The following is a 27,193-nucleotide window of genomic DNA, read 5'->3' as shown; positions in this document are numbered from 1 at the left end:
GTTAGTTTTTGTTAGATTTGGTAGTAAAACTGAGTATTTGAAGTTTGTGGGGGAAGTTGAAAGTAATGGTAACATTGCTTCTAACGTAGCTATGTTGTGAGATATCTTCATGATGACCAAGAGTCACAGTTACATTGAATGAAATCAGTATTTCTTTATATATATATATATATATATATATATATATATATATATACACACATACGTACACACACACACACACACACACACACACATATATATGGGGTTTGTGTTGGGCTCTCTGATCAGGATCAGGTTAGTGGAAAAGGGACCCCATTTTGCAATTTTTGGCCTAGTTTTTGAGGATATAGACAATTTAATGTAATACATTTCTTAGGAGATGGAATTATGAGTCTGAAAGAGTACTTGCAATAATTGCTTGCAGGCAAACCATTCCAGATTTGTTATGAATAGACTAGGCTAGAAACAGCAGAGTGGTAATTGGCATCATGAGAAACCAGACTGATTGGAGCTTGCTGACGGCAATTCCAGGCCATCAAGCAACCAGAGAAGGAGTTGAGATTGCAAGCTTCCTTGGGTAGTTTTTGCATCCTGATTATTTTCCGTGCCTTTGATACTGTCTTAAGTGACCTGGAGCTGTTTCTTGTGTCCCCTAGAGCCCCTGCCCCAATCCCTGGGCTGTGGACCACTACCTGTCCCTGGCCTGTTTAGGAACCCAGGCTGCACAGCAGGATGGAGCGGAGCTTCATCTGCCACTTCCCTTCACTCCCCATGGCTCGCATTACCGCCTGAACCATCCCCCCCACACGGCCTTGTCCTCGGAAAAATCGTCTTCCACGAAACCGGTCCCTGGTTCCAAAAAGATTGGGGACCGCTGCCCTAGAGTAGGACAGTCGTCCTTCCAGAAGGGTGGTAGAAATTGGTTACTCAAAAAAATTGGCTTTGGACTTGTCTCTTGTAATTTGCATTTTTATCCCCAGGCTCTCTACTCTCCCCACCACTGTGCTTGTGGGGTTGGGGTATGGAGGTAGGCTCTGTGTGTGTGTGTGTGTGTGTGTGTGTGTGTGTGTGTGTGTGTGTGTGTGGTGTATATTTATTTTTGTTGGTAGATACTTGTTGCTTTGGAACAGAAGAAATTGAGAGCACTATACTATCAGTAGATTTAGCCTATTTGAAACAAAACCCAAAAATGTTGAAGTAAGTTATTCCTATTATATATGTACTTGTTTATTTTTATTTGAAATGTTGTACAGACAAATTTGGGAGGTGAATGTTCTCTAAAAACAATAAAAACCTTGTCAATTTTGTATACATAGAACCTATTGTGAAATACTAGGAAAAGAATGAATTCATGGTGTGACCTACCATCGGTAGAGACAACAAGTGCAAGTGTCCAGCAGGCACAACTGTAATTGGAGATGTGAAAGGAGCGAAAGCTGTTTTGTTTCTTACTTTGCTTAGCCTGTTACTTACATTTGGACAAGACTGTGGTTGTATTTAATTCTATACGTGGGACACATCTGGATGAAATATTTGTTTAAATATAATAATACTTTCTGTACTGTTCTGAATGGAGTTTTATTTATTAGTTAGATTAAAGAAAAATGGAAAGGGACTATATATCAGAGAAGATGAAAAAATCATTGAAGATTTTGATTTTAGACTTTGTTGGAAATCAGGATCAAGTTTTTCTAGATTATAGACTCTTGAAGGTGCAGTAACTATTTGTCATTCTATATCCATTGTGTAGTATAAAGCCTGTCACCTAGCAAGCACTCAGTAAATATTTGTATAAATGAATGATCAAAATAGTAATGATGATCTTTCAAAAGAAGGTTTACTAGGGCCTTTTTATAGCATTAGCCTTGAGAAAAATTTTATTTAAGCAATAAATGTCCTTCCTCACATTTAGAATATACTAATGGATGGCCTTTGCATGATTTTATATATTAGGTTATAATTTTATATATCCTTACTTAATCCTTTGTTACTTAAGCCTTTTAGGTGTTCCTCACATATCTAGAAGCCTGTCCAACTATTAACATTTATTTTGGAGGTTCTGGTGAAGTTTTAATCATTCTTATTTTTAAACATTATCATCAAAATTAGACCTGGGATACATGTCAAGAAACTGTGATAGAAGCTGTTTAGTGCTCTTTGTGTTAATAAAAACCTATCTTCTTCATCTTAGTTTGCGTTTGATTTTTTTTCCAATAATGATGGAAGGATTATTTTAGAAATTTATGCTTTAGAAATGAATAGTTTGAAATAAATGTGGAAGGCAAACAAATGAACACCCAACAGTATTTTATTAATTTATTTTAGTAAGAACATACCCAAGGAATTCTGGATCTTTATAATACTAAATTCCAGCAGAAACTCTACAGCTTAAAGAGTCCATTAAACCTGGATGGAATTTGTATATAACAGAAGTAGATTTTTTTAAAGTGTCATTTGGCTCACCATTCTTCTCTCTTCTCCAAGTACATACATACAGATAGAATTTGCATTGTGGCTCCTTATTTTGTTTTTTTTTGTGTGTGGTAAATAAATTCTTAATCTGTCAGGGAATGAATGTATTTTTTTTGTTAAGGGGACAGAAGTTAGATGAGAGGAGATGTAATTTTCATTTGCATTTCCTTGAAAAGTGGAAATGAGAGAGTAAGGATAAATCTAGATACATGTTTTAAAACATGTTTATTTCTGATCTGGGTTTCTCTTAATAGACTTTGTATCATTAATACTTACTATTTGTAGGGAAGCAGACAGTCTCATTCACTGTCAGTGTAAATTCAACCTTAGAGGGCAATTTGGTAACATAAAGTTTTAAATAAAGTTTTAAATACATGTACTCATCAAGAAATTTACAGTACAGTTATATTCAGGTATGTGCAGAGTATGTGTGCCCTTTTGTTGGGCGTGTTCATTTCAGTATTGTGAAATGTTGAAGCAACACAAATGCCCATCAAAAGGGAACTGATTAAATAAATTACAGTACAGTTTTTTAGTGAAAATTTGAGCAACTATCACAATCAGAGAGAGATACACATACTAATCTGAAACAATTATGGAGTATTACATTTTTAAAATGGAGATGAAGAAAAGTATGTACAATATGCTTCCATTTGTATAAAAAATAATCTACACTAAGATATGCTTTACATATGTAGGTTATTTCTGGAAGAATACACTAGTTGTGCTTTTAAGAGTTGGTGAGAGATAGGTTTACTTTTCCCTATATTCTCTTTTATATAGGAATGTTTTCCATGTACATGTATTACTTTGCAGATAAAAACCATAGTTTTTTTTAAAAAAGTAATCTGTAGTGGTAATGAAAAGAATATTACTGTGCTACATTAGACATACATCGAGGGCTTCCCTGGTGGCGCAGTGGTTAAGAATCCGCCTGCCAATGCAGGGGACATGGGTTTGAGCCCTCGTCCGGGAAGATCCCACATGCCATGGAACAGCAAAGCCCATGCACCGCAACTACAGAGTCTGCACTCTAGAGCCCGTGAGCCAAAACTACTGAAGCCCATGTGCCTAGAGCCTGTGCCCACGCACCTCAACGAAGACCCAACGCAGCCAAAACTTAAAAAAATAAATAAATAAGTTTTTTTAAAAAAGACATATCGAGAACCCCCAGTCATATTGTGGCATGATTTGGTTTTAGGAGAAATATAAGGTAAATTCATGGTGATAGAGTTATTTTAACAATATATATAGGGTATCAGAAATTTGACCAGATTTTGTTAGCCTTTTAATTTAAATTCTGTTTAACTCTTTAATGTATGTATGTCACTTATGCTTGGTCCAGGCTATTTTACACTTCTGCTAAAATATAACTTACAAAGTAGAAAAGAGAAAAATAGAGATGTTATAAAGTAATGACTACATTTCACACATTTTGAGAGGTGAAGTTGGTTCAGATTTTGTTTTTCTAGTAGTTTGTTTTTATGTAGGAGGGTGAAATAATTATATTTATGCTGCAACCAATTATTTGTCCTTGTTTTGTGTGAAAATGTGGATTTTGAAAAGTCTTGCCTTTCCCTAAATAGAAAAAAAATATTTGATAGGAGCAGAACTTCTTTACAAGGAATATTTGATTGAAAAAAAGATGTTTTATGTGGAGGAACAAACATCAACAAAATGTTAAACCATACAAAATAGGGTTGCTTGCTTGTCATCATATTTCTGTGTGTGTGTGTGTGTGTGTGTGTGTGTGTGTGTGTGTGGTTTTCTTGCTCCTTGTTCAAAGAAATCAGTGCTGGTCCTAAATAAAATTGTAACTTTCAGAAGATTCCTTTATGCAGTCTTGGTATTTATTAAGCTTCTTCTGTCCTTTTCCCCCACTTTTTATGGGAGGCTTTTCTCTTCACTTTGGACGTTTGAATCTTCTTATTGTAGTAAGTATTTTCCTTTATGATTTAAGTCACTTACATCTGTTAGTTTGTGTTTGTTTGCATAACTGTTAGTAGGTTAACTATCATTTATGCTTAAATGCTTTTGCCATAGGTGAAAATTAAAGATTTTGAAGTCCATTTTAGGCAAATGGGAAAACAGGTTGTTTTGCCTACAAATTGAGGTTGAACTAGAAGGAAAGTGGCTTACTATTAGGATGTAGGGTCTTACAGCAGATTTATATGAATCTCCTTTCACACACCCTTTTGCCCAAAGTATCCTATGCTGTGGCATAGGTCCTCATATTAACAAAAGAACTAGAAAATAAAATTAAGAATAAATAATTACTTTGCTGTATAACAAAGAATTACAGGGACTTCCCTGGTGGCGCAGTGGTTAAGAATCGCCTGCCAGTGCAGGGGATACAGGTTCAATCCCTGGTCTGGGAAAATCCCACTTGCCGTGGAGCAACGAAACCTGTGCTCTAGAGCCCGCAAGCCACAACTACTGAGTCTGCATGCCACAACTACTGAAGCCCGTGCGCCTAGAGCCCGTGCTCCTCTACAAGAAAAGCCACCGCAATGAGAAGTCCGCCCACCACAATGAAGAGTAGCCCCCGATCACTGCAACTAGAGAGAAAGCCCACGCTCAACAGCAAAGACCCAACGCAGCCAAAAATAAATAAATAAATATATTTTTTAAAAAGAATTACAGAAATTCTCAAATATAGATTCTGTTTATATTCAACATTTCTAATATCTTATTTCAATGACCTAAAGATAATAGTCACAGAACACATCTTCTTGTCATCAGAAATAATTCCTAGTGGTAGCAATAATTTAAAAGGGATTAGCATACAAAACTGGATATGATTCCTTTATTCATGCATTTGTTATTTAATCAACAAATACTTAAGTCCTTTCTCTGTGCCAGAGACTGTGCTGGGCATACCCTGGCAAATAGAGCATTGCCGACTTTCATCAAGCTTGTGATCCATAAGGGAGAGACATGATAAATGATATATAAATATCTGTAATTCTGTAAGAAAGCCATAATCACATCTTTATTAGTAAAAACTTAACAGTATATGTCAGAAAACATAAGGGAAGCACCGTATAATCCTAGAAGAGGGGGGAAGGAGACAGTGAATGGTTTGGTTGACTTGAACCTTAGGGGGCCTGATTTCTTGTCAAAGTTGAAAAGCCTGTTCTTGGCTTATGGGAAATAAGAATGTGTGAACATATGAGTTCCTTGAATTCAAATCTACCATTACTTCTGTTGGAAGAAGGTTTGAGAAACAGAAACTTCGTTGATGACTTCTCCTAATCTAAGGATGAAGCAGTTTATGTGAAGTATGGAACAGATTGAGCTGGAAGGAGGAAAATAGTAAGATCAGTTTTCTAGTTCTTCATAAACTGTGTCTTAACAATGGACATTATTTTGTTTGAGAAGCTCCAAATACCAGACACACTCATACATAAATGAAAGCACTGTATATGGTCTGAGGGAAAACATTTTTTTTTTTTTTTTTTTTTGGTGGTACACGGGCCTCTCACTGTTGTGGCCTCTCCCGTTGCGGAGCACAGGCTCCGCGGCCATGGCTCACGGGCCCAGCCGCTCCGCGGCATGTGGGATCTTCCCAGACCGGGGCACGAACCCGTGTCCCCTGCATCAGCAGGCGGATTCTCAACCACTGCGCCACCAGGGAAGCCCGGAAAACATTTTTAATATCATTTGTTTTCCATTAATTTCACACATCCTTTGAAGTCAGACCATTCTGGGTTTGAATCTCAACTCTGCTATATAACTGTACTTGCTGCGGCTTGATTTTCTCATCCGTAAAATGAGGGTCATATCATCTGGAGGAAGTATAGTAGATGGCTCAGACGACAGACTCTGGAGTCAAGTACCTGGGTCCAAATCTTAGCTTCTTAATTAGCTTAGTTGCGAGTAAGTTGGGGAAGTTGCCTAACTTCTGTGTACCTCAGTTTCCAGAATGGAGATGATAATAGTAGCTACCTTTCTTTTAGGATTATTGTGAGATTTAATGAGTTAATATGTACCAGGCACTTAAAGTGGTGTATCACATATAGTAAGCACAAGGTAATTATTAATGTTATTATTTTGAATTATTGTCACCTAGGGTATTGTGAGGGTTAAATAACATGTTTATTTGAAAAACAATGACTTGTATATTGCCTGACACAGTGAGGATGTCTCCTAAATATCAGAAACTGAGTAGTAGATACTTTATCTCATTTAATCTTCTTATAAACCTGTTTAGAAGAAATTTTATCTGTTTTGTTGACTGTACTCAGGACAGTTTCTGATATACAATAGAAAATCCATTGTTGAGTGAATGTTATCCCTTTTTACAGATAAATAAACTAAGGCCCAAGAGAATTACAAAATCTTTCTACTACAACATGGTATAACTTTGAGGAGACAGTACTGGAAAGGCCATTCATATCATCACTGAGATTTGACCATATGTGAATGGTCTTTCCTGTCGTTTTCCTTTCCTTTAAAAAATTCACTTTCTCTAGTTAGGTTAGGAAAATTTAGACTAGAAGAACTGTTCACCTTAGAGTTATAATTAGATTGGTTAACCTAATTGAGGGATCACTTCAAGTTCAGTTTGTATGGCACTCTCACAAGTAAGGGTTATTTTGTTAATACTGCAGAGCACAAAACATTGTTCCTCTCCCATTGCATTTTGTATATTATATAAGGAAGAAATTTGACAAAGTAAAAAATTTTACTAAACTGAGACTCAATTACAGTGATAAATATAAAATTAGCTCTACTGTTACTCACCTACTTTATTTGCTATTTAATGATCCAGAAACAGTGTTTCTGAATTTCATTCATCTGAAATATTTTAGTCTCTTGTAGTATTTATGATAAGGTGGGGGGAGGCCATTTCTTTGGTTAGTAAATGAAGTTAAAGACATTCCTAGAAAACGCATATAACCGTGATGTGTTATGGCTTGCTTCATTGATTGTAAATCTGTTGAATGCTAATCTCATTTCTCTTAGATATTTCCAAACAGATTAGTTTATAGAAAACCAGTTTACCATTAAAAAACTACATTAAATTATTACTTTTGGCACCCTCAAGTCAGCACCTGTAATATATGTGTTATATAATACATATGCCTGATGTAACAAATTCCTAATTTGGTATTACCTTGCCTCCTTCTTTGCGTATTTAATACAGCCATTAATCTTACTACAAGGCTTTACTAAGGATAAATTGCGACGTAACCCACTTCAACCTCTTTTGTTCAACCAGGAAGCCAGACGTGTTTAAATAGGTTTTAAAAAAAAACATTATTATTTCTTTTTTGAAATTTTAGAGTTTTAAAATTTGAAATGGTAAAATAAGAGACTTTATTTTGCCTGTTGAAATTACTTGACAGAAGTTTGCTTTGGAATAGAGCTTCTGTATCTTTAAAAAATACACAGTGAGTCACCCCCTGCTCTTTTGGTAGATGCCTGGCTAGTGAACAGCTAAGCTGCTTTAGGCATGTAATAGAACATTCCATTTCCTGTTCCCTTGCTGACACAGAGGAGTGTTCCTGCTGGCAATGATCTAATCATAGTGCAGTAAGAAACATGGCAGTTTGATAAAACATGGTGGAGACAGCGGCTGAAATGGAAGCATATGTTCTAGAAGACATTCTTGAGGTAGGGCTAGGTTTGTAAATGAAATGAAAGTTGAAATCTGAACAAAGAAATCTTATCTGCCGGAATTATTTTACAGATGAATAGATTAGAGGAGAGAGCAAAGAGAGGCAGAGCATAAAAGCAAGATACGGTCAGACCTTATTCTGTGTGAGAATGTGCCAGTCTAGTTTACAAGATTACTAAAACCTTATTTTGTTTAAACCTAATGTTTTGTAAATTGTAGATATATGTTTGGTAGGGGAAAAAAGAGAAAGAAAGGGCCTCGGACTTAATAAAAAGCCTTGTGCTGGTGGTGACCTTTAGATTAACTCATTAGAAGGTGGGGTCTGCAAAGCAGCTTTGAGTAGGTTTAGTATCATATGTCTTAGAATTCATTTACATATCTAAGCCTAAAACTCCGCTTGCAGTTAACTATTAAAAACAGCTGGTTATTTTAGTTTCTAGGGTAAAATTAAGCATATATATTAATCTAATTGCTTAATTTGGCTGGTACATTATGCTTCTAGGTTTTTCATGTGACTTTATTATAAAATAAATTATTAAATTAAAAATTAAAAGACTAAAATTTAACTAATACTTGAGAGCTCACAAAAATCTGTATTTTGAGTCGTGAGAATTTTAAATTATATTTTTTTTCCTGTTTGTGTCAGTGTTATAGAACCTATTTGCGTATAAATCAGTTCAAGAAAATACATGTCAAAGTGAAATTATAATTGGTTTTGGCCTTGGATGTAATATACCATCAAATATTTGTATTTATAGATATATAGATATTTATATCCCATTTTCTTATTTGGGGTGTTGTAGGGTTCCCCCCCATTAAAAAAACTGGCTAATTTTCATGATGGTGTAATGATGGTGAGTGGTATTCCTAATACTTAGACTGTGAAGATAATTCATTAAATATTTTACTATCTTCAGGAAGAGAATTTGTTAGGGGGAGAAGGCTTGGGAGAATAAGCTGCAAAGGGAAGCTAGGCGGGGTTAACAGGAGAAAAAAGCCTATGCGCATTATAAAGTGCTGCATGATCAATGAGCATTTTCTGGAGTCCCTCAGTGTATGCTTGGAGCTGACATTGCAGCAAGCAAGTCTCATGGTGGTTCTGCAGAATGAAAACTGATTCCATTGTATTATCTAGCTCCTTGCAGACACCTGCCAACATACTCTTTACCCCTCTCCTAAGAGCTATTGTCTGAGTTGAATTCTCTGGTTAATTTCCATTCTTTTCCTTTCTTTTTCTTTTTTATATTTTGATAGAATTAGTGAGTTTCCTTAGAAGTGGTATGGTGAATCTTATAAATAGTGATATATACTTTCATCAAGGAACTTCAATAATTAGCAGTGGTCACATGACTATTAGTTGTTCAGATTAAACAAGTCTAATTATAAAGTTCTAGTGGGACATTTTTATTTGCATGTTAAAAATTTTGCTTTGGATTTTAAAAGAAATGTACCTTATAGATTTCAATAAATTTATATGACATTTTCTTTGGTCATTTAAAATTTCAGCATATGACAGATTTTAGAAGTCTTATTTATTTTCTGGGGAAAATCCACTTGGGCATAGTTTTATGCCTTAAGTATACAGAGGTTATTTTACTTCTGTAATTTTGATTGTCCTAATTTTCAGTTTCTCTTAATTTGGTTCCTATACACCTGTCGCATTAAACCATACTAAGTGAGTTTTTTCTTTATTTAATATTATTTTATTTAACTGAGTATTTGTCAATTACCGGCAGACTAGAAGTGAAAAATTTCCAACTACTAATAAAATACTCTTTTCCAAAATTGGAAGTACTCATAATGACCTAATGCTAAAAATAAAAGTTTAAAAAGAATAGACTTGCTAACTCTGAAGGTAAATATACCATTTTCCAAAGTACCTCATATTGCAAGTGAATAGATATATTTTATACAGTGAGCTTTCTAGAAAATTTGTTTTAACGGGTTAGCTCCTTGTGTAAATACCTAATAATGAATAATGAAGTTCATCTATATGTCACAGTGACAGTTTTATTGTATCTAATATTGAGCCAAACAAACTTCTAATATGTGAAGTTTGTCACTATAATTTTCATCTTTATGACTGTTTATTGAGCATCTGGAATGTTATATAGATTTCTGATTATTTACATTAAACATTGAATTCATGCTATTTTTTTTCTTCTTTGACTGTAACTTGGTCTGTTGAATCATACATTTTTAAAAAGTGCTTTTACTTAAGTCTTAATAAAAAGAAAACAAAATCAATATCATCAGTGAATTAGTGCAGATTAATTCTCATAATGCTATGGTTTACCTTTTATTTTTTTTTTTTTTTTTTTTTTTTTGCGGTACGCGGGCCTCTCACTGTTGTGGCCTCTCCCGTTGCGGAGCACAGGCTCCGGATGCACAGGCTCAGCGGCCACGGCTCACGGGCCGAGCCGCTCCGCGGCACGTGGGATCTTCCCGGACCGGGGCACGAACCCGCGTCCCCTGCATCGGCAGGCGGACTCCCAACCACTGCGCCACCAGGGAAGCCCTAGTTTACCTTTTAAATTGTGATTGTTTATTATGTATACCCCTGTGTATTTAACCTAAATTTTTAGATGATCATCAAAATCTTGAGTAAAATACTGTAAGTTTCTAAAACTTTTAGTAAAACTGGAAGAGCTTGATTTCAACTTATATCATTGCTTCTCAGCTCTGCAAGGTAATGGATTTAATATAATAACTTGGTTATTTAAATTATGCAAATAATCCAGTCAGTAATTTTCTTCTCCAAACCAAAGTAGTCAAAGTGTTTCTGTTCCTTTTGCCCACCTTAACTAATGCTCAGGAAAATAGTCAAATACAGATGATGGAAAAGGGCTGGGAGCCTACGTAAATATCTCTTTTTTTGTATTGCTTATGTTATTTTTGCTGAGACATGATTATAATTTTAGAATTTTGATGTTCTTCCTCTAAGTCATATATAATAATGGATCTTAGTACTCAGATCAGTAAGAATAAAAAGTCCTCCAAACTTTTTTTTGGAAGGGTATATTCCAAATTTGTATGACCAAGTGCTGTATATATAAACCTGAAGTTTATACATAAGCTTTTTAAATATGAAAACAGAAAACATGTGAGAGGTCATTTCAGAAAGTTGATTACTATATATTCTTGTTTCATTGTTTCTATTTGAACCATGTTTAGTAGTTTTTCTATAAGAATTGCTTTAGAAATGAGAAATTTTCACAAATCTTTTAATTTTAATCAAATTCAAAATACTTTCTTCAGGTTATAGCGTTTGATATATTTTTGCTTTAAAAAAGTAGCAAGTTTTTGAAAATAATATTTACAGTGTTAAGTATAATAACTCTCATGCCCAATCTTGTTTCTTTGTCAGCTAGAGCCAGTTTCTAGCTTCATCTATACTTGATTTGACAGGTTGTGATACATAATCTAAAAGCCTTAAATCTCTGTCGTTGTTCCTTAGAGATTCAGTGGTTGAGGATTTGGCTGAATTCTTTAGGGTGTAACTAAATTAAGGGTCAGATTTAAACATATTAAGTAGGTTTATTATGGAACCATTTCTTTCTCTGTATTTATCTTGACATCAGAGGGTTTTTAATAAAATAAGCTTGAAAGAGTCACAGGGACACTATTGTTTCCTTTTGATTTGTCACCATTATGGACTAGTGGTAAATAGTGTATTTTTGTCTAAACAGGGGAAGTCCATTTGCTATTTATCATAAAAATTATTTTTAGTAATGATATAAAATCTCTGTGAAGTAGACTCTTTTTACAGTTACTTCCTATATTTCTTTTTAGTCTATAAATTAGATTGGCTTATGTAATGCACATCATTTATATATTTTTTCAGTAAGTCTTCCATGGATTTCTAAAGTTCTGTATCTGTATAGTTAGTATAATACTGGTGACATTTTTCACTAGGAAGAGTTGGAGTTACTCTTAGGACATAATACAATTTGATCTGGAGACAGAAAAGTTTAGCTAAATATGTACATTATTTGAATTAATGTAAGTGACATTTTCTGTTCATTAAGAGGCTTTGGAAAGATTAGACATTTGGGGCAGATTGAATCTTGTAATTTTGCTCCAGTATTGAGCATCTTTAACATGCTAGGCACTTGAAATTCAATGAGCTTATTAGTCCAGCTAACTTTGCTTCATAAAAGTAAAAATTCGGAAGATAGAATGTCTGTCATTGGTATTTAAACATTCTTGGATTCAGGATGTGTATAGATTTGTATTCGAGTACTAGTATTTTACTTCATTTGTTCATCTGAATAGTTTGAAACCCATGGTTTTAGCATTCTGAATTTTTAGTACGCAAATATTTTTCTTTAAGCACCTTTACGTTATCTTTTTTGTGCTTATCTAATTGTTATGCATATTTATGAATGTCAGGCTGTCTAGAAAGTCCCCTAGATCCCATTTTCATCTTTTTATCTGTAAAGATTTTTCCATTACCAATTCAGTCAGTATGTTGTTATACATAATACATAATATGTATGTATATATGTGTGTTCATGCAACACACATATGTGCTTACATATATACTCTATACACACATCCATGTTCATGCTACATTATGCTTTATGAATACTCTTATGTATATATATGTATTTTCATGCAACACACTCACATATATGCTTACATATACTCTGCATACACACATTCATGTCCCTGCTATATTATGCTTTATGAATACTCTTATTTGAATGTCAAGTCTATCTTGAACAGAGGGGCAGAAGTTGCAACATTGCTTTCACACACCAACTTTGGGAGAATACATATAGGAGTAGTAGAAGATGACTAAGAGATACACTTATGTTAGTTAATAATCCCTCTAAAGAAGACTGATATTTTAGTGGAGTATAAAGGCTTCAAACAGCTTGCAAAAAGATAGTATAACTAGAAGTATGTGAATTAATCTGTTATTACTCTCACATGAGAGTAAAGGCAGGGTCATCCAAATGCCACTGGTCCCACAATCCAACATAGTCCGGTGGTTAATGTGGAGGATGCTGTGAAGCGTGCATTAGGAAAAGTCTACATCATGTATTACCTGCATATACATGTAGCAACATTGGCACTTTCCTGGTTCTGAATTATTAGGGGCCCTGTTCTGACCCTTGACTGAAGAACTCAGTCTGACGTGAAATGACTTGATCACTACAAATTTGCTGAGTATGAAAGTCCTGCTTAGTCATTGGTTCGATTTTAATATATAGCTTCCAGATTTGCAAAGTCAAAGGTCTTTCTGGAGGTGTTTGTAAATGTATGTGAGATAACTTTTGGTTTAATGAGTGGTTAGATTAATATTGGTCTTGGATGGAATCACGCTTCTAACTAATGGCTATATGTCGATAGATAGGTATATGTTGTACATAGGATGCCCACATAATTTTATGGTGGCAATAGAAATTGAGCACATTAGTTACAGTTTGTTGAAAATTTAAGTTATTATACAGAGGGATTGTGTCATTACATGTTAACATAATTTTATAAAAAAATAACTTATCCAAAAGAAAAACAACTGAGAAGAATGGCCTTATTTTACATTTTTACAAATAGCTTTTAAGTCTGGCTTAATAGAAGATAGCTGGACTCATATATCTGCTTTTATATTCAGTCTGTTGCAATACATTATTTTGGAGGAAGTCTAAGAAGAAAATGTCTTACGTTTATATGAGGGTAAAAAAAGGGAAGAATATTTTAATAACCCTTTTGATAATTGTGGATATTCTTCTTTGATACCACTCCTGAAACTACTCAAATGGGAGTTTCCTGGAGGTCAGTTGCAGTGTGTAATCTGAAACATTATCAATGAATTTTCTGAACTTTGTTCAATTAAAACCCACTGGTTTTTTGTGCGTTTTGAATAGATCTTTTGGTGCATGATTTTGTAGCACCATACATTGGCAATTGGAAAATACTGATTTACTGACTTCCAAATATTGCTGCATTTTATTCTGCAATAATAACATTTGCTAATATCACCACTGTTTTCCTTAGAAAAGTAAAAAAGTGGGAAGCTGTCACCTTTGGTGACAGATATAAGTTTTCCAAAATTCTAATATATACTTGAAAGCTTGATTTTATCACTGATGATAAAGAAAATGAGTTGTTTTCCTTGAAATGATATTGGTGTTCATGAAAGAAACTATTGGTTTCGCTTACATTTATATAAGTGTTTTCTTGAGACAACTACAGTACCTTGGTATGCAGCAGAAATGTTTCCCATTTTGTTACACAGAATATTAAAAAGTAATATACTCAAGGTTGAAAATTTAAAAATTAGTACTTTTTACTGCTTCATAATGGAAACCCACCTTTTGTTTTTGTTTTTGTTTTTTTTGCGGTACGCGGGCCTCTCACTGTTGTGGCCTCTCCCGTTGTGGAGCACAGGCTCCGGACGCACAGGCTCAGCAGCCGTGGCTCACGGGCCCAGCTGCTCCACGGCGTGTGGGATCTTCCCGGACCGGGGCACGAACCTGTGTCCCCTGCGTCGGCAGGCGGACTCTCAACCACTGCGCCACCAGGGAAGCCCGAAACCCACCTTTTTTTTCTTTCATTTAATTATGAGTGCATGACAGAAGAATATGATGATTCGTGATATAGCCATGATTCTTGTAAAGGGACCAGCAGTTTTACCCACCATTACTTTTGTATCACCAGTACAAGTGTCAACACAGTGAAACAGGCAAATAACATTTTAGTACTGTATTATAAATATAGTTTTAACTTCAGAGACCCTCTGAAAGAGTCTTGAGATCCCCATGGATCCTGTGGACCATACCTGAATAACCGCTGGTTTAGTATATTGCCCAAGTTTACAGTCAGTACTGGCATAAAACTAAGATTTAGATTTAAGTCTATTTGATTAAAATGTTTTCTTTTACCATTTTATCAAATTTCTTAATTTATCACGTAGTCCCAACTTCTCTAATCACTTTTGTCACTCTCTCTAGGTTTCTTTTTCTTTCCTTCCAACTACAATGTAGCAGATTTAAGACATGGGAAATATTTTGTGGAAAAAAATTTAAATACTGCTTTACAATTATAAGCCCTAGATTAGTCATTCAAAATTTATGAAAAAGGATTTTGAGGATTCCTGAGTGAAATAGTGAGTGAAAGAAGCTAGACATAAGTAGAAAGTGGTTTTGCTTGAGGAATACCATTCCGTAACACTTGATTTTGGTGAGGATAATTAAAAACTTAAATGGGTTATAAATTTCATCAAATGTCATACGTTACAGTTCTAAATGATTGGGAAAGGACTTTATAAATTATAACTATTTGAATATTCCTATCTTAGCAAGTAGAAACAAGTATATGAAGTATTTGTCAAATTTGAATATTTTTCTTTTTGAAGGTTTTAGTCTTCTTTTCTATATTCTGTCACAGATGCCAGTTGGTTTTCATGCAGTCACAGAAGTTCTTTCTTTGAGACTAGTTCTATTTTATATTGTCTATGAAAATGAAAAATGAGATTAAGATAATATATATCTTGGTTATCCAAAGGCTAAGCTGTTTCAAATTCCTTTGCATAGTAGCAAATTAAGTCATATAAAATCTACTTCATACTTTCCTCTTGTATTCATATGTACTGTGTTTTTGCCACAATTTAATTTTGAAATTGGCACTGAAATCATGTGGTCCCATAGGAAAAGATGGTCAGTTACATCTGCACATCTCTGTCTTTACACTTCTTAAGTGCTGCAACTCTTCTCCCAACCTCCAAATTCCAAGGGACTGTTGAGATGAGGAGCAATGTTGAGCCAGTGTTAGACTGCTTGTTGGTGTTTTCTGCTCTCTGAATTCCTTCTTTAGTCTCAGACCTTTTATCATTTAGCCTCTTTCTCTGAATTTTGATACCTGCTGCCCACTTTATTTTGATTTCTTATTCCTGCTACAGATTGTCTAGATTCTGCTCTTCTATTTGATGTTTGAATATTGTGACCAGCCTAACTCCTTGATTACAGACCTTCTCATTTGTTGACCTTCTCATTTGTCTAACTAGCGTTTATCCTTAACTGGTTCTAACCTTGAATTTGTCCTGTTGCGATTTCCCTAGTCTTTGTCACATGTTCTACATTTGTAATTTATGCTCTGTCATCATAAAAAGATCAACATATATTTGTATGAACCGTTTAAGCAAATTTGAGAAATACAGTTTCTGAATTCTTATGTTCCATAGGAAATACTGGTTAAGATTTTCCAAAAACTTGTGCTGGTGTTTAAGTGTTCACAGACATTGGAAAATTTTCCTTTTTATTATTTTGTCACATTTGTACAATATTTGTTATCTTCCCAAAATATCTTTCTCAGTTTCTTTTTCCTGATTTTCTTGGTTTTATCTATGAAATAAAGTAAATGGAGGTAATAGTAGATGGAAAATTGCTTTCTTCTATGAAACTTTATTTAAAACACCAAAATATTAAGATTAAGCCCTACAAATATCATTTGAAAAAAATCTTGTCAGGTAGATCATCATTTTGTAAATATTTTATGAATTACAAAGAATATATCTTTTATAAAGTGTTATAGGTGAGAATGCTGAATTATGTTGACATTGATTTTTAAGTATTTCTAGAGCATATTTAATAGGCTTCGTTTTTCATTGTCTTGAGCTTATAGTGTTATTATATGATTTTCTGTGAATAGTTTTATTCTTGGTGTCTTCCGTGACTTAGCATTGTGTCTTGAACTCAGTAAATGCTTGTTTCTCATTTTTTAATTTTTTTTTTTTTGCGGTACTCCGGCCTCTCACTGTTGTGGCCTCTCCCGTTGCAGAGGACAGGCTCCGGATGTGCAGGCTTAGCAGCCATGGCTCACGGGCCCAGCCGCTCCACGGCATGTGGGATCTACCCGGACCGTGGCACGAACCCGTGTCCCCTGCATCGGCAGGCAGACTCTCAACCACTGGGCCACCAGGGAAGCCCTGTTTCTCATTTTATTTTGAGTTATACAATGATGGAATTACCCTCCTATCTTTTTCTCTTGGGAAGTTCTTTGAACTCTCAGCTTTGGTTAGGTATATACATGGAATGAGGAAGAAGAACTAAAAGTTAATCACATTACTCAAATCAACCCAGGTGATCAGTAGATTGGAGTTCTAAGACTTAGAGTCTTCGTATATTACCTGAAATAAGTTCTTTTTTATTCTCGTGCTTCTTAATCTCTGAAGTTAAATTGTACCATATAGTTTCTCTAAGATCCCTTCTAGATATAAAAGTCTTAACTAGAACTCTTAAGACAGTGGCTTCAGTAACATCTAAACAAAAAGTTTGAGGTGATGGTGTGTATCTCTCACAAAAGCTTTGTATTATAATCTGTTTTTCTTTGTTACTTCACATTTAAGAACCAAATCCAAGCTTAGTTTTGCACCTGAACTATCTTTTATTTGACATTCTTATACCCACCCAACTTTATCTTTACAATACTTAATCTGAATTGTTTGCCTTTACATTGTATTCTATATTCTGTTAGTGCTTACATTGTTTACCTGCTACCCTCTTCAATATCTATTCATTATTCAAAGTCCTACTCCTTCCCTAGGGTTTTCTCTAAGAGGTTTCCTTTCAAGTTGATTATCTCCTACCCTTTTCTGCTCCTAAAAAGTAATGTGAGACTGTGTACATGTAAAATATTTTAATGTCTCTATAATGTCCTTGGTAAATGTTAAATTCTTTAATATGGATACCTTGGCTCTTTTTAAATTAAAAAAATTACTTCAGTATTTATGTAAAAGATATTTCATCCCACAAAAGAATTTGAAGTAGCTTATAAAAGTATATATTATAAAAAATAAAAATACAAAAGGCAGAATTAGTAAATGAAGACCAGAGGTAAAAGTAGTACACAGAAATGCATATACAACATATAATTACTAGACTTAGATTGAATTAACTAGCAACCAGAGCCAAATTAGAAACTTGATGAGTTTTGAGGGTTTTCTTATTCGTAAACTCCACAACCATACTACATGATCTGGATAACTGATATATTTCGTGTAATTTAGGTCTCGAAAAATTTTGGGGGGGCCCCTGTATTGGAGGAATTGTTGTAATAAATATCTTCATCATTCCAAAAGTAAACAAGCTTTATATTGTTTCTACAGTGTGTAAGTGAAGGATTTTCTGTTAAAATTCAGTTGGATTAAAAAAAATAGTACTGTGGCCTGAGTACTCAGTTTTTTGATGGTCTGGTTTGTTTCAAGTATAAAATTTAGAACATCCAGAGCAGAGGTTGCAAACTCATGGTTTCTTGGCTATATCAGATTTAGAAATGTATTTTGTATAGCTCACATAATGTTGGCCCACATGATGGCCATTTATTTACATTTTCTTTAATTATCTCATAACTTTTGTATAGTTTTCACTGTTCAGGCCTTGCAAATGTTCTGTTAAATTTGTCCCTGTATGGGGAGGAAAAACTTCTCTACCCTCTTAGATTCAGTGACTGAGACCTGCAAATTAAACTGATAGCAGATTAGCAGGTGAGAAGATTTATTACACATGCACATGGTAGGGGCCTCATAGAAAAGAAGTGGAAACCCAAAGAAGCAGTTAGGTTTGGGAGCTCATATGCCATCTTAACAAAGCATGATAAATTGTGTCCTGACTAGCCAAAGGAAAAAGAATTGGGGCTTCTAGGGTGGTAAATTGTAGGAAGGTAACTATATAGGAAAACTAATTCGTAGATAAGGATTATTTATTGAAGTTTCTTATGCAGACTTAAGTTGGAGCCATCACCAGTGAAAAGAGTCATCTCCAGTGATTGAGTCTTTCTCCTCTTCCTGGTTTGGGAGAGGGCAGGAGGGTATACTTCACAAAGGGGAAATTTGTGTTCTTCTTTTAGGCAGAAAGGGGTAGGGCATAGAGTTCCTTCTGCATCTGCCTCTCAGTTGCCTTCAGTCAAAATAATCCTTATGCCAAAGTGGTATATTTTGGGGTGGCATATTCTAATGTCTTTTATCCCCTAAGTGTTTTATGTTTTTTAAAAATTATTGTGAATGGTAATTCTTTATATTTTATTTGACAGTTGCTTGTTGCTTATATATAGAAATGCAATGGACATTTATATATTGACCTTGTATCCTACTGGCTTGCTAAATTCACTAGTTCTACCAGGATTGTTTGTTTGTTTGATGGTAGGATTTTCTACATACATGGTCACTACTGCAAATTAAGTCAGTTTTTTCTCCCCTATTTTTATGCCTTTAAGTTTTTATTTCTTCCTTTATTGCACTAGGTAGGACCTCCAATAAAATGCTGAATGGAATTGGTGATCTGTGGACAACACTGCCTTGTTCCTGATCTTATGGGGAAAAGTTCAGTTTTTCCTAATTAAATATGATGTTATCTATACTCTTTTTGATTCTCTTATCTGGTTGAGATGTTCCCTTCTATCCCTAGTTTGCTAGGAATTTTTATTATCAAAAATAATATATATATATATATTTTAGTTGAAGCATTTCAGTTTATTTCACTGAATAAGGTATTTTACATTTGTTGATAACTCTCTACTTTGTTCCAAGTTACTTATGTGGCTTACAAAAATACATATGAAATAAAAAAAAGAATCAATGGAGACAAAAAAAGAGCATGTTAAAATGTAACTATAATACAGTTGACCCTTGAACAACACAGGCTTGAACTGGGCAGGTCCACATATACATAGATTTTTTTTCAATAAATCCATACTAAAGTATTGATACTACATGATCTGCAAGCAGTTGAACAGTTGGTTCTCAGATGCAGAACTGTGGATACAGAGGGCCTACTGTAAGGCTTCTGACTTTCAGCTGCATTGCATGGGAGTCAGCGCCACTAACCCCCCCACCCCGTGTTGTTCAAGGGTCAACTGTACTCAAAACATGTATTGTGAGCACCTCTAAGGTGGGTTAGTGAGAGCTGAACTTAGCACCTAGGTTCAAAAGATATTGAATTGTTGGGAGTTTTATCTGTTTCTATTAAAATAATCCTATGATTTTCCTCTTTTATTCTGTTATTGTGTGAATTTATGAATTGACTCTTGGATTTTAAGCCAACTTTGTATTCTTGGGATAAACTTCATTTGGTCATGATGTATGACCGCTTTTGGATATGGCTGGCTTTGGTTTACTAGTATGTTATTAAAGATTATTGTTCTTCACAAGGCATAGTGGCCTTTAGTTTTCTTTTCTTAAAAAACCTTTGACCATTTTTGTATTAGAGAAATGTTAGCCTCATAAAGTGATTGGAAGTATATCTTTCTCTTCTATTTTCTGAAAGCTTGTTTGAATGATTGAATTGACCAGTAAAACCATCTATGCCTAGTGTTCTATTTGTGGGAAAATTGTTAATGAAAAGTTCAGTTTCTTTGATAGAAATATAGCTGTTTAGCTTTTCATTGTCAGTTTTGATAGTTCTTTGTAAGGAGTTTGTCAATCTAAGTTGTTGAATTAATTGACATAGAGTTGTTCATAACAGTCTTGTACTCTTTAAATGATGGTAAGATCTGTAATAATCTTCCCTCTTTCAATTCTGATATTGATAATTTGCATTTTTAGTGTTTCTTCTTTTCTACTGTGAGTATCAAAAGCTATAAATTTCCTTTTCATACACTGGTTATACCACACATTTTTATGTGTTGTGTTTTCATTATTACTTAGTTATAAATGTTTTATAATTTTCCTTGTGATTTCCTCTGACTCATTCTGCCTTTCTCAGCTGGGGTTTCATGGGAGAATTACACTTTAATGCTTAAGACATCTCTTTTCTCCTGTGCCTGTATAATGATACTGTTTATATAACATCCTTGGGAGAATTGAGAAAATAGTCATTCAAGTCATTTTTGGTCATATGTGGTTCAGATGAACTATTTTTTGTGTGTGTGTGTGTGGTACACGGGCCTCTCACTGTTGTGGCCTCTCCCTCTGCAGAGCGCAGGCTCCGGACGCACAGGCCCAGTGGCCATGGCTCACGGGCCCAGCCGCTCCACGGTATGTGGGATTTTCCCAGACCGGGGCACGAACCTGTGTCCCCTGCATCGGCAGGCGGACTCTCAACCACTGCGCCACCAGGGAAGCCCCAGATGAACTATTTTTGAGAACAGTTCTGTGGATTATTTAGAAGTGTTTTATTTTATTTCTAAGATGTTGGGGTGTTGTAGGTTTCCAATTATGTGTGGTCAGAGAATATACTGTACTCTGATTTCAATTCTTTTAAATGTATTGAAACTTGTTTTATGGTCCAAAATATGGTTCATTTTGGTAAATATTCCATGCATACCTAAAAAGAATATATTCTCTGCAGTTGTTGGGGTGAGTGTACCATAAATGTCAGTTAGATTATGTTAATTAATAATGTTCAAGTCTTTTATATCCTGACTGGTTTTCTGTCTACTTGTCTACCAACTACTAAGAGATGAGTTTTGAAATTTTCAACTGTAATTATGGAGAGTTGTGTTTTCTTTCTGATCTGTCAGTTTTTGCTCCATTATATTTTGGAGGTCAGTTATGAGGTACATAAACATTTAGGATTATTATATCTTCTTGCTAAATTGATCCTTTTATGTAATTAAATGTCCCTCTTTATCTTTGTTAGTATCCCTTGTTTTGTCTAGATTCTACTTTTTTGGTATATCTTTCTCCATTCTTTTAACCTCTCTCTGTCTTTCTATTTAAAGTGTGTTTTTTATAGACAGCATATAGTTATCTCTTGCCTTTTTATACAGACTGTCAATTTCACCTTTTAGTCAAAGTATTTGGTCCATTTTCACTTAATGTAATTATCAGTATTTTATGTTTGAGTCTACCATCTTGCTGATTGTTTTCTACTTGTCCCATTTGTTATTGCCCCTTTTTCCATTGTTAATGTATTTTATTAGACTGAGTATTTTTAGTATTCCATTTTATTACCTCTGTTGCCTTAATACCCCTTTTTATTATTTTTAGGTGGTTGTTTTAGGGTTTGCAGTATACATATTTTAAACCATAGCTGCCTTCACATAATAATATACTACTTAACACATAATGTTAGGAACATTGTACCAGTTTATTTTATTTCTCTCCTGTGTCTCTTGTGGAATTATTGCCATATATTTTATTTATACATATGTTGTGAATCTCCAGAATAGATTATTATTATTTAAAGATTTTGTTTTAACGAGGAAAAGATACCCATTTTTGTATCACTTCTGGTGTTCTTCATTACCTTGCACGAATTCAGTTTTATTGGGTATCTACTTGAATGATTTACATCCACTTGAACAATTTTCCTTAATGTTTTTTATGGTGCAGGTCTGCTGGCAACAAACTTTCTAAGATTTTGTCTGTAAATATCTATTTCCCCTTAGGTTTGAAGTATATTTTCACTGCATATAGCATTCTAGCTGTTGTAAGATATTTTCCTTTATTATAGATTTTCAGTGGCTTTATTGTTACATGCCTTGGTGCAGTTTGCTTTGTGTTTATCCTGCTTGAAATTTGTTGAGTTTATCCTGCTTGAAATTTGTTGAACTCATTGAATTTGTGAGTTTATATTTTTCTCATTTCAAGAATTTCTCAGTAATATTTCTTCAAGCACTGTTTTTTCTGTCCTCTTCCTCTCTCTTCCCTCTTCCTGGGAATTACACACTGTTACATCCTGCTAAAGGTAGCATTGCCTCTGAAGATTTTTTCAGTCTTTTTCTCTTTGAGCTTTAGTTTGGATAGTTTCTATTGCTCTGTCTCAGGTTCATTGGTCCTTTATTCTGCAGTGTGATTCAGTTAATTTTCAGTAACAAATACTGTGTTTTTCAGCTATGGAAATTCTGTTCGATCTTTTAATTTTATATTTTTTATTTCTGTCTTCAGTATGTTCACATTTTTCTTTGTGTCTTTGGGCATATTTTAAAGAGCTTAAGAGTCTTGTTCGCTAATTCTATGCCTATCATTTTAAGGTCTGTTTCTGTTTATCTTTTTTTCCCCCCAGTTACAGGACATACTTTCTTGCTTCTTTGCAAGTCTAGTAATTTTTATTTGGTGTTGGACACTGTGATATAACATTGTCAAATGTCTAAATATTATTGTCCTTTAAAAAGTATTGAATTTAATTTTGGCTAGCAGGTTAATTGCAAATAAGCTTCATTCTTTTTTTTTTTTTTTTCTTTCTTGCGGTACGCGGGCCTCTCACCACTGTGGCCTCTCCTGCTGCGGAGCACAGGCTCCGGACGCGCAGGCCTAGCGGCCATGGCTCACGGGCCCAGCCGCTCCACGGCACGTGGGATCCTCCCAGACCGGGGCACGAACCCGCGTCCCCTGCATCGGCAGGCGGACCTTCAACCACTGCGCCACCAGGGAAGCCCAAGCTTCATTCTTTTGAGGCTTGGTTTTTGAAGCCTTCTTATCTAGTATTCTATACTCTAAAGTTAGAGAAGCCCTACTCATTCGTATGTGTCACCTTTCTGGATTCTCTGCCGAGTACCCCCAAGTGTTCAGTGAAATCCCTCTCCTCTGTCGGGTTGAATCTTTTGTATCCCAGCCCTGTGGGAGCCCCTGTGGTTGTTAGATTATAGTTCTGTAGTGGTTCTGTTCCTGGTTCTTCTCTCCAGTTTTCTGCCTTACAAATTTTAGCTTTCTCAGCTTTTCCAACCTCTGGTCTTTGTCCCCTGAACTAAATAGGACTTAAGTTCTCTGCTTTGTTTTCCTCAAATACTACTGGATATAGCAGAAAGATGGAGAAGTAGTGTTCACTTCTTTCTTTTCAGTTATCATACCCCTGTTTGCCTGTTGTCCATTGTCTGAAAAGAGATGGGAAGCTTAGTCAAGTGCCAGTTATTTTGTTGTAACTGTAAACCATATAGTCACTATATTTAAGCTTCTGGGTTGTGGAGAGAATTATACTAAAATAGACTAAGTTGTGGCAAATTTGCAATGAAATATCTTTCATGGCTAATAGAGTGCCACATCTTATAGTCTTTCTAGCCCTCATCTGTTTAGTTGTAAAGTCATTTCATATCTTATACATGCAATATTTACTCAGTGTCGAGCAGTTCCATTGCAGATACTTCTGATACAGTCGACTGCCAATGTTAACTGTTGATAGCGTACTGTGTTTATATACCAGCATCTAATATGCTTATGTTTCATAGTACATTTTAAGGAGGCCTAAACATACTTAGTGAAAAATTCTAAAAATTTCTCTCAGCTGCCTATGTTTAGAAAAATAAATATATTTTGAAGCAGTTTAAAATAAACTTCCAGGTTATTACTAATGGCAAACACTCTATTGTCAGGTCTTTAGGAATGAGGTAGAAAACTTTATTAATTATAAAATCTTATAGAAAACTTGGAGATTATAAAATGGTTCAAAGAAAGTTAAAATGAACAATGTTATATTTTGGTATGTTTCCTTTCAGTCCATTCTTTATACAAATACAGATATATGCACCTTTTAAACAAATTGGGACCATGTTATTTAAAAATATTATATGTCTTGATTATTTTTTTCCTCTCACACATTATTTATATTTTGCTGTGTCCTTAAATATTTACTGAAAGTATCAATTTAAATAAATATGTCAAATTTACTTTTATTTATTTTGCTATTATAAATAATACTGCAATGAGTATTTTTCTGTGTTTTCCTTTAGATTTCGGAAAACTTATTGTACATTTCTAGATAAAGGGATATGGATTTTGAAACTTTTTTGTTAATTACATTAATATGTATTTAGTGTAAAGATTTTGAAGCATAAAGGAAAAACATAAATATTTGAATATTTATATCTGTCTTTTTGCTCACATCTGGTTTATTTTTACTAGACTTTAGAATTTTATGTCATTTTAATATATATGCCTTGAGCTTTATTCTATTTTATTACTTTTTCTTGAAAATAATTATTTTGGTGATTGCATAATATTCTAGCCTGAGAATATAACTTACTGTGCATTTATATTGTTGGATATCTGGGTTATTTTTAGTTTTCCTACTGGAAAAACATTTTTTAAATGTCCTTTGGCCATTTTGCTAAGGAAATGTGGCTTTTTTTTTTAGAGAATCTTTATGTATAGATGTGAATCATTGTCAAATGTGATGAATTTTTTTCTGAGTTATTTACATTTTTTTGGTATGGTTTTTCTTTTTTTTTGTAAAACTTTTATATATCTTTTTCTTTGTGAATAATTTCTCTTATTTTATATTTAAAAACATCTTTCCTCTTCTGGAGATCAGATAATATTCGTCTATATGGTTTTTAATCCAGTCTTATTAGAATTTATTTTATATGGTGATACATGATGTGATGAGATAAGAATCTTAACTTTTTACCCTAGCACCATTTAAGCAGATGATTAGTTAGTGAGGTCATTTTTGTATTCCAAGATACCTGTTCTTTACAGAATCAATTTCTTTTTTACTAGGATTGACTAAATCCTATGAGTAATCCTTGAGTAAAAGCAGAGCTTGACATTCAACAAACCTGTAGTTAAACTTGAACACTAGTCCCCCAAAGGTATACATTTGTCATTACGGTTATATTCCTGATACAGTCCAACCCCTGATGGAAAAGAGAGAGTGATCATGGTGTTGGTTGAGGTGGAGGCATCTGAAAGGTAGAGGTGGATGCCTGATTACAAGACTACTGTGATCCAGTTTTATTCATCAGTGCCTAGCATAGTGCTGAGTACACTAGAGGTATTTTGATGTGTTTGTTTAATAACTGAGCTTCACCCTCAACACACCTCCCAGGGCACCAACCCTGCTTTCCTGAGAGTGTAACAGGGAAGAACAAAATCTGACTCTGTGTTAGATCTGTTTCTTTTACTTTAACCTTTGCTTTTCATTGCTTTCGTTATTATAATCACACATAATGGCCTGCCTCAGAGAACCCTGCCACTCTGCCTGAATGTTAAACTCAAGTGCCTTTATTCAGCTCACAGGGAGACAGCCTGAACCTGCCCACCTGTGAATGGAGAGAAAGCATGAGAAAGAAAGGTTCTGATGTCTTTTATGTGATTTATAAAATGTTTGGCTGTTTTTGAATGTAAACAAAAGCTAATGGCAGTTAGAATGACTAAATGCCTTTCAATTAAGGGAGGTTTTTTTTTTTTTTTTTTTTTTTTTTTGGCGGTACGCGGGCCTCTCACTGCTGTGGCCTCTCCCATTGCGGAGCACAGGCTCCGGACGCGCAAGCCCAGCGGCCATGGCTCACGGGCCCAGCCGCTCCGCGGCATGTGGGATCTTCCCGGACCAGGGCACGAACTCGTGTCCCCTGCATCGGCAGGCGGACTCTCAACCACTGCGCCACCAGGGAAGCCCAAGGGAAGTTATTTTTGTCTTCATATAGTAAACTACTTTCATGATGGAATTATTAATATTTATCTTTTAAGCAGTGGTTTAACCTTGGTCTTGCATTTGTATTACCTAGAGAGCTTTTCAAAATTCTTATGCCCAAGCCAATACCCCCGAATGATTAAATCAGAATATCTGAGGATGTGGCCCAGGCATTAGTATTTTATCTGTTAATTGTAGTGTACAGCTAAAGTTGAGAACCACTGCTCTAAGAGTGTGGATAAAGAAAATATGAAGTGATATGCCCCCAAACTCTCCAAATGTCTTAGTCAATTCACGGTGCTATAAGAAAGTACCATAGACTGAGTGGTTTGTAAACAGCAGAAATTTACATCTCATAGTTCTGGAGGCTGGAAGTCTGAGATCTCAGGGTACCAGTGTGGTGTCAGGTTCTAGTGAGGACCCTCTTCCAGGTTGCAGACAGCCGATTTTTGTATTCATGTGGTGGAGAGCAAAAAGAGGAAGCAAGTTCTCTTATGACTCTTATAAGGGCTCTAATCCCGTTCATGAGGGCTCCATTCTCATGACATATAATCCTGATTACTTCCCAAAGGCCTCACCTCTTAATACCATTACATTGTGAGGTAGATTTCAACATATGATTTTGTAGGGGAAACAAGCATTTTAGTCCATAGCGTCAAGGAAGTAAAGTTGCTTCTTTATTAAATGCTGAATGGAAGCAGACCTTTGAATTGGCTGGCACTTTCTAAAAAAATTCAGGTGGGGAGATTCTGTAGTTTATTATGATAGACTTTTTCAATATTTAAATAATCTGGACAAAAATGTTCCTCCTGTCTTTATTTTATTT

At 34.8% G+C, this 27,193-nt stretch overlaps 1 protein-coding gene across 12 annotated transcripts in view; it reads left to right on the top strand.

The window, feature by feature from the left end:
- ANKRD17 (ankyrin repeat domain 17) overlaps positions 1-27,193 on the top strand; it is a 163,790-nt gene that overhangs the window by 24,003 nt on the left and 112,594 nt on the right. For 4 of the 12 annotated variants that reach the window (XM_067035823.1, XM_067035821.1, XM_067035819.1 and 1 more), the window contains exon 1: positions 7,928-8,073. The exons of 7 other annotated variants lie outside the window; for them this stretch is intronic. In XM_067035823.1, coding sequence (XP_066891924.1) covers positions 8,020-8,073 — 54 coding nt within the window. In that variant the 5' untranslated portion in view covers positions 7,928-8,019. Of the gene's footprint in view, positions 1-7,924; positions 8,074-27,193 lie in introns of those variants that run through there. One more of the 12 variants, XM_059067182.2, reaches the window with a different exon arrangement.

This window comes from Kogia breviceps, chromosome 6, assembly GCF_026419965.1.
Source record: "Kogia breviceps isolate mKogBre1 chromosome 6, mKogBre1 haplotype 1, whole genome shotgun sequence".
NCBI lineage: Eukaryota > Metazoa > Chordata > Mammalia > Artiodactyla > Physeteridae > Kogia > Kogia breviceps.
The sequence above is the reverse complement of the archived record's forward strand: the minus strand, read 5'-3'. Positions and strand labels throughout refer to the sequence as shown.